Raw genomic sequence first — 7,500 nt, forward strand, 5'->3', positions numbered from 1 at the left:
CTTCAGACCCTTAATTTTGTGTTGAGGTCTGTATTGTTGTCCTGTGAACAACTAGACCGGTGTCTGCTACTCTTTTTTGCAGCTCTTTTGAAGTGATGTGTGGGTTCTTCTGAGCATTTCTCACCAGATCTCCGGCCATTCTATCAGAAATGTTTCTTGGTCTTGCCTTGACCTCAATTGTTCTACCACTTCTACTTTCCATGGTCTGATGATGTTTCTGACAGTGAAAATGGTTAGTTTGAAACGAGAGTTTTGTGTAGCCTTCTCCTTGATGGTGGAAGTAAATTGATTCTGACATCATTGGACAACTGTTCATGGTTTTTAACACCAGACACAACAGCCACCGCAGTCGGATACTTTAGAAGGCATGGAGTTACTTCGGAATATATAGTTCAACCCTGGAATTATATTCACCTGACTCATTGAAGCCCCAACGAGTAAATCACCGTGGTCTTGGGCCTTAGTAATCATCTTCTCAAAAGGTAACAAAGAATAATCCAAAAAGGGTTCCCAAACATTTGGGTAAGGCCTATATCTGTGTGTGTAAGGCCTATATGTATGTGTGTAAGGCCTGTATCTGTGTGTGTAAGACCTACATATCTGTGTGTAAGGCCTACATATGTGTGTGTAAGGCCTGTATCTGTGTGTGTAAGGCCTGTATCTGTGTGTGTAAGGCCTGTATCTGTGTGTGTAAGGCCTATATCTGTGTATGTAAGGCCCATATCTGTGTATGTAAGGCCTATATCTGTGTGTGTAAGGCCTGTATCTGTGTGTAAGGCCTGTATCTGTGTGTGTAAGGCCTGTACCTGTGTGTGTAAGGCATATATCTGTGTGTGTAAGGCCTACATATGTGTGTGTAAGGCCTGTATCTGTGTGTGTAAGGCCTACATATGTGTGTGTAAGGCCTGTATCTGTGTGTAAGGCCTGTATCTGTGTGTGTAAGGACTATATATGTGTGTAAGGCCTATACCTGTGTGTAAGGCCTGTATCTGTGTGTGTAAGGCCTGTATCTGTGTGTGTAAGGCCTACATATATGTGTGTGTAAGGGTCAGTTAATCTGCTGGTCCAATAGGGTCCAAGGTCAAGGTCCTGGGGTCTCTGTGGTCCAGCAGGAAGGCAGGAAGACAGCTGGCCCAACAGCAGATAACACCACTTTCTCTCCTTCTCCTTCCCTCTCCCTCCCTCCCTCCCTCTCCCTCTTTCTCTCTTTCTCCTTCTCTCTCTCCCCCTCTCTCTCTCCTTCCCTCTCTCTCTCTCCTTCCCTCCCTCTCTCTGTCTCTCTCTCTCTCCTCTCTCCCTCCCTCTCCCTCTCTCCCTCTCCCTCTCTCTCTCCCCCTCTCTCTCTCCTTCCCCCTCTCTCTCTCCTTCCCTCTCTCTCTCTGTCTCTCTCTCGCCTCTCTCCCTCCCTCTCCCTCTCCCTCTCCCCCTCTCCCTCTCCCTCTCCCTCTCCCTCCCTCTCCCTCTCCCTCTCCCCCTCCCTCCAAGCTCCCAAAGCAAACAGTGGGCCTACAGCTGATAACACCAGCCACGTTCCTAAGACAAGTCTACAGGAATCCTCCCTCTCTCCCTCCCCCCCCGCCCTCCCTCCTTATCTCCCTCACCCCCTCCCTCTCTCTCTCCCTCCTCCCTGACCATCCCTCTTTCTCTGGTGAAAGTACAGCCGTCTGGGTCCAGCGAGACTTCGGGGAGGGAGGGAGGGAGGGAGGGATGGAGGAACATCTTCACCTCCGGCAGAAAGACGGCTCTTATCAGCGAACAGAGAAGAGCTCCCCACCGCTATCAGGACTGCAGAGTCACGATCTTCGACGATCTTCCACCGTAGACTGAAGACCTCCATCTCTTCAGGCTACACCTGAACGTTCCCTCCTGAGGCATCTACTTACCCTCTACCCCCCCCTGCACTGTTTCCCCAGTGTCATAATGCCTTCTTCTAGCACGACGACTGCCATTTATAATTGGCCCCTGGTCTCATAGATTTGTTTTTCTTACAATGACTGATGGATAGAAGATTCACTTACTTAGACAAATGTATTTGTTGTAAGTCGCTTTGGATAAAGGCTTCTGCTAAATGTCTAAAATGTTAATAAAACCATCACAATGTGTTCCATGATGCTCCATGAGCTTAGTGTAGAACAGCTTAGTGTAGAACAGCTTAGTGAAGAACAGCTTAGTGAAGAACAGCTTAGTGAAGAACAGCTTAGTGAAGAACAGCTTAGTGTAGAACAGCTTAGTGTAGAACAGCTTAGTGAAGAAGAGCTTAGTGTAGAACAGCTTAGTGAAGAACAGCTTAGTGAAGAACAGCTTAGTGTAGAACAGCTTAGTGAAGAACAGCTTAGTGAAGAACAGCTTAGTGTAGAACAGCTTAGTGTAGAACAGCTTAGTGTAGAACAGCTTAGTGAAGAACAGCTTAGTGAAGAAGAGCTTAGTGAAGAACAGCTTAGTGAAGAACAGCTTAGTGAAGAAGAGCTTAGTGAAGAACAGCTTAGTGAAGAACAGCTTAGTGAAGAAGAGCTTAGTGAAGAACAGCTTAGTGAAGAAGAGCTTAGTGAAGAACAGCTTAGTGAAGAACAGCTTAGTGAAGAAGAGCTTAGTGTAGAACAGCTTAGTGAAGAAGAGCTTAGTGAAGAAGAGCTTAGTGTAGAAGAGCTTAGTGAAGAACAGCTTACTGTAGAACAGCTTAGTGTAGAACAGCTGAGTGTAGAACAGCTTAGTGAAGAACAGCTTAGTGTAGAACAGCTTAGTGAAGAACAGCTTAGTGTAGAACAGCTTAGTGAAGAAGAGCTTAGTGTAGAACAGCTTAGTGAAGTACAGCTTAGTGAAGAACAGCTTAGTGAAGAACAGCTTAGTGAAGAAGAGCTTACTGATGTGGTGGTGTTCCGTGGCGATGATGCGGTGGTGTTCCATGGCGTGCGTGAGCCCTTCTGTTTGGTCACATGACTCGTAGAAGGAGACACACTGCTGCAGCGCTGCTACAATCTGGCAATCAGGAAATCACAAACATGAATTACATTATTATATTCTGTTATTGTTGTTGTTGTTGTTGTTGTTGTTGTTGTTATTACATCATATTATTATTATTATTATTATTATTATTATTCCTTCTTCTTCTTCTTCGTCTTCTTCTTCTTCTATTATTATTATTCCTTCTTCTTCTTCTATAATAATAATAAAATATATATTTGTATTTATTTATTTATTAGTAATAATAAGTGTTATAAGGCCGGGAGGCTGGCAGAGGCAGTGATCGGAACGAACAGTGTTTGATCCCATTCCCTCTTCCATCCCATGTCTTACAATGACATCCCATGTTTACCTCCACGGACCTCCCCCTGGTGCAGACACACTGGAGTGGAGCAGAGCCACATTCATCATGTTTAGTAATGACACCACGGGGAGAGAGAGAGGGAGAGAGGGAGGGAGGGAGGGAGGGAGAGAGGGGGAGAGAGAGGGAGAGAGAGAGAGATGGAGGGAGGGAACAGAGAGGGAGAGAGGGAAAGAGAGAGACAGAGAGAGAGGGAGAGAGAGAGGGAGAGAGAGAGGGAGAGAGAGAGCGGGAGAGAGGGAACAGAGAGGGAGAGAGAGGGAGGTAGGTAGGGAGAGAGGGAGAGGGAGGTAGGTAGGGAGAGAGGGAGAGGGAGGTAGGTAGGGAGAGAGGGAGAGAGAGAGAGGGAGAGAGAGGGAGGTAGGTAGGGAGAGAGGGAGAGAGAGGGAGGTAGGTAGGGGAAAGAAGAGAGAGGTAGGTAGGGAGAGAGGGAGAGAGAGAGAGGGATCACTAATCTCAGTCACTTATCTTTCGGAGGGGGCGACGACAACCAGAAGAACCGTCTCCGTTTAAACAGATTAATAAAGTCTGATTATTATTATTATTACAATTCCCACTCAGGGCCGCCTGTCTAACAGAGCGGACCCAGACAGCCTAGAGACGGCCTGCCTGCCCATCACCACCGGTGGGGCGGCGGGGCGGACGTGGCCTGGCTGGTAGTCATCACGGCGCGGAGGCCCCTCCCTCCCTCCCTCCCAGGCCACCGCGGCCTCGGAGCACCAGAGTAATAAGGGGTGTAATCTGCCTCCTCATCCGTCATGGTCGCCCCGCGAGGCCGGCGTTAGGCTAGCGAGCGGACGCAGAGAGGGGCAATTAACGCCCCGGCGCTGGCCAGCGTGGGACACCGCGGTGCGACGGTGCCAAGTCGTTTGTCATGGTGAACGATAGGGCCGAAGCGAGACTGGACGTGTGTGTGTGTGTGTGGGTTGTGTGTGTGGGTTGTGTGTGTGTGTGTGTGTGTGTGTGAGTTGTGTGTGTGTGTCTGGCGTCATCAACACCTTGCTGGTCGGACCTCGTTAAAGAGCAGACCTCACGGCGTCGTGGTAACTACTTTTTTTATGAGGGGAAGAAAAGCAACGAGTCGATGAAAAATGAAGTTTTAATAGATAACTTTTCTGGAGAGCGGGCCAGCCAGGGAATTTGTCCTGATTCATTGGAACAGCACTACAGTAGTATTAACATGCTGAGTCAGTAGGTCAGTCAGTAAATCAGCCAGTCAGCCAGCCAGTCAGTCAGCCAGTCAGTCAGCCAGTCAGTCAGCCAGTTAGTCAGCCAGTCAGTCAACCAGTCAGTCAGTCAGTCAGTCAACAAGTCAGTCAGCCAGTCAGTCAGTCAGTCAACCAGTCAGCCAGTCAGTCAGTCAGTCAGTCAGCCAGTCAGTCAACCAGTCAGTCAGCCAGTCAGCCAGTCAGTCAGTCAGCCAGTCAGTCAGTCAGTCAGCCATTCAGCCAGTCAGCCAGTCAGCCAGTCAGTCAGTCAGTCAACCAGTCAGTCAGTCAGCCAGTCAGTCAGCCAGTCAGTCAGCCAGTCAGTCAGCCAGTCAGTCAACCAGTCAGTCCGCCAGTCAGTCGGTCAGTGATAGGGCTTTCACACCGGCAAAGAACCGTGCCGGTTCGCGTTCGCGTTCGGAAACCTCCGAACGTTGGCGCTGTCTGGCGAACAAGCCCGCGTTCATACCAGTGTATCGTTCGCCAGACAGCGCCAACGTTTGGAGGTTTCCGAACGCGAACGCGAACTGGCACGGTTCTTTGCCGGTGTGAAACCCCTATCAGTCAGCCAGCCAGTCATTCACTCACCAGAGACTTGTACTTCCTGTCCAGCAGCCTGAACACCACAGTCCTGCTGTAGTAACCATGCTGGAGGAGAGAGGAGTGACGTCATCATCATCATCATCATCATCATCATCATCCTCATCATCATTATCATCATAACCACGCTGATTGATTGATTGATTGAGTTTATTCATGGATCGAGTAAAAACAGTAATCCAATGGATGACATGTGAAAGTGTGAACACTTGGTCCTCTTATTAACATACACTGAGATACTACACTCTGCAGTGGAGTATAGAAGGATACAGAAGAGTATAGAACAGAAGAAGAGGAAAAAATATAATAATAACTGTCAAGGCAGGGTAAGGGTAAGGGGTTAGGTGTTAGGTGTTAGAGGTTAGGGGTTACGGGTTAGGGGTTAGGGGTTAGGGGGTTAAGGGTCAGTTGGGGTCAGTCCTCACCATCCACTTCTGGAACCAGGTGGCTCTGATGTCCAGCAGGGCCAGCAGGTGGACGGGCTCCAGGGCCTCGTCTGTCCCCGGGGGGGCGAGCAGCTCGTGGTCCTGGGGGGCCAGCCTGTGGTCCTGGGGGGGGGCCAGCAGGGAGAAGGTGCTCTCTATAATCTCCTCCATGTACCTGGGACAGGAGAGGACAGGATGACTCATCAAGATGGCCGACCAGATTGAATCTAACAGAATCTGAAAGGTTCCCATGGTAACATAACCCACTGTTGGTGTCAAGGTTCCCATGGTAACACCCCTAGAACATGAGGTTCCCATGGTAACACTCCTAGATCATAAACCACTGTTGGCATCAAGGTTCCCATGGTAACACCCCTAGAACACAAGGTTCCCATGGTAACACCCCTAGAACACGAGGTTCCCATGGTAGCACTCATAGAACACGAGGTTCCCATGGTAGCACTCATAGAACACGAGGTTCCCATGGTAGCACTCCTAGAACACGAGGTTCCCATGGTAACACCCCTAGAACACAAGGTTCCCATGGTAACACTCCTAGAACACGAGGTTCCCATGGTAACACCCCTAGAACACAAGGTCTTACTTCTCTGGGTGGCGGATCCAGAATGTCGTCACCTCCTTCTGAAAGTCATTCATCAGCCGCATCTGCATGAACAGACACAGAACAAGTGGGGGAAATAGGTATTGAACACGTCAAAATTCTGTCCAGTAAATGTATTTCCAATGAGCCTAATCAAGTGAAATTTGCACCAGACTTTGTTATTATCTCAACAATCAAGACAACAAATCTAAACATTGAAGTCCATATGTAGATAAAGTTATGTGCAATAAAGGAAAAAAGTATTGAACACACTAACTGAAATTAATTCAATACTTAGTGGAGAAGCCTTTGTTTGTAAGGCACAGCTTCAAGGCTCTTTCTGTATGAAGTAACTAATCGCCCGCAGTATTCAGGTGTGATTTTGGCCATTTCCTCTGCGCAGATTGTCTTTAAATCTTGAAGATTGCGGGGTGCCCTCTTGTGAATCTGGATCTTCAGATGCTTCCACAAATGTTCAATTGGGTTTTAGTCAGGTGATTGACTGGGCCATGCTTTTTCTTAGTGTGTTCAATACTGTTTTCCTGTTTCATTCCACTTTATTACACATAACTTTATTTACATATGGACTTTAATGTTTAGATTTTGTCTGGATTTGTCTGGATTGTTTGAGTTAATATGTGTAGAGGTATAACACAATGAAACAATAATATATATATAATATAATATATTTTATATATATACTGTATAATAGATGTTGCTGGGTGTAGGTGGCGAGGACAGGCGCTGCTCTGACCTGTTTGAGGAGACGTGTGATGTCAGGACTGTTGACGTCAAGGCCAGCCGACCCGACAGGAAGTCTCAGTTTATGGTACAGGAAGTCCGACTCCAGACTTTTTGCTACGCATCAACAGACATAATACACTTCATCAACACGACGTCACATGAAACCAGGGATGCACTGAAGGTTCGGCCACCAAATGTATTCGTCCGAATGTGTAAAAAGACCGAATGTGTACCGCCGAATAATAGCAGGGTTTTTCCTGCATAGAGAATTATGAGGTGGCACATCTCCGTCATATTTCTTGCCCCCTCCAGCTCTCGACAAAACTCTGACGGTCGTATTTTCTACAAGCGTTGCACTACAAGCGTGGATTTCTGTAATTTCTAACTGCAATTGCGGCATTGCGCCGACGTGGTGGCGGGGGCGCTATTTAACCCTAGCCCTGGTGGCGCTGTACTGCAAATAAGCTTAGTTTTCGTGTTTGCTAGCGAAATAGCTGTGCACGTAAAGACAAAACAGGGAACCAGCCGACCAGCCAGCAACATGTTGCGCCCTGGCCTTGCGCACTCGTCACTTTGTCAACTGTCAGAATTATGTATTTA

At 47.9% G+C, this 7,500-nt stretch overlaps 1 protein-coding gene across 1 annotated transcript in view; it reads right to left on the minus strand.

Annotated features, from left to right (window-relative positions):
- Nucleotides 1-7,500, minus strand: part of tbc1d32 (TBC1 domain family, member 32) — a gene marked incomplete at both ends in the record, with an annotated part of 78,331 nt that overhangs the window by 62,224 nt on the left and 8,607 nt on the right. The window contains 5 exons of the mRNA XM_080527427.1: nucleotides 2,097-2,976; nucleotides 5,119-5,178; nucleotides 5,556-5,730; nucleotides 6,160-6,221; nucleotides 6,911-7,014. Of these exons, the coding sequence (XP_080383553.1) occupies nucleotides 2,097-2,976; nucleotides 5,119-5,178; nucleotides 5,556-5,730; nucleotides 6,160-6,221; nucleotides 6,911-7,014 (1,281 nt within the window). The remainder of the gene's footprint in view (nucleotides 1-2,096; nucleotides 2,977-5,118; nucleotides 5,179-5,555; nucleotides 5,731-6,159; nucleotides 6,222-6,910; nucleotides 7,015-7,500) is intronic.

The sequence above is a fragment of the Nansenia antarctica genome (genome assembly GCF_963989245.1).
Source record: "Nansenia antarctica genome assembly, chromosome: 3".
NCBI classification, from domain to species: Eukaryota; Metazoa; Chordata; class Actinopteri; order Argentiniformes; family Microstomatidae; genus Nansenia; species Nansenia antarctica.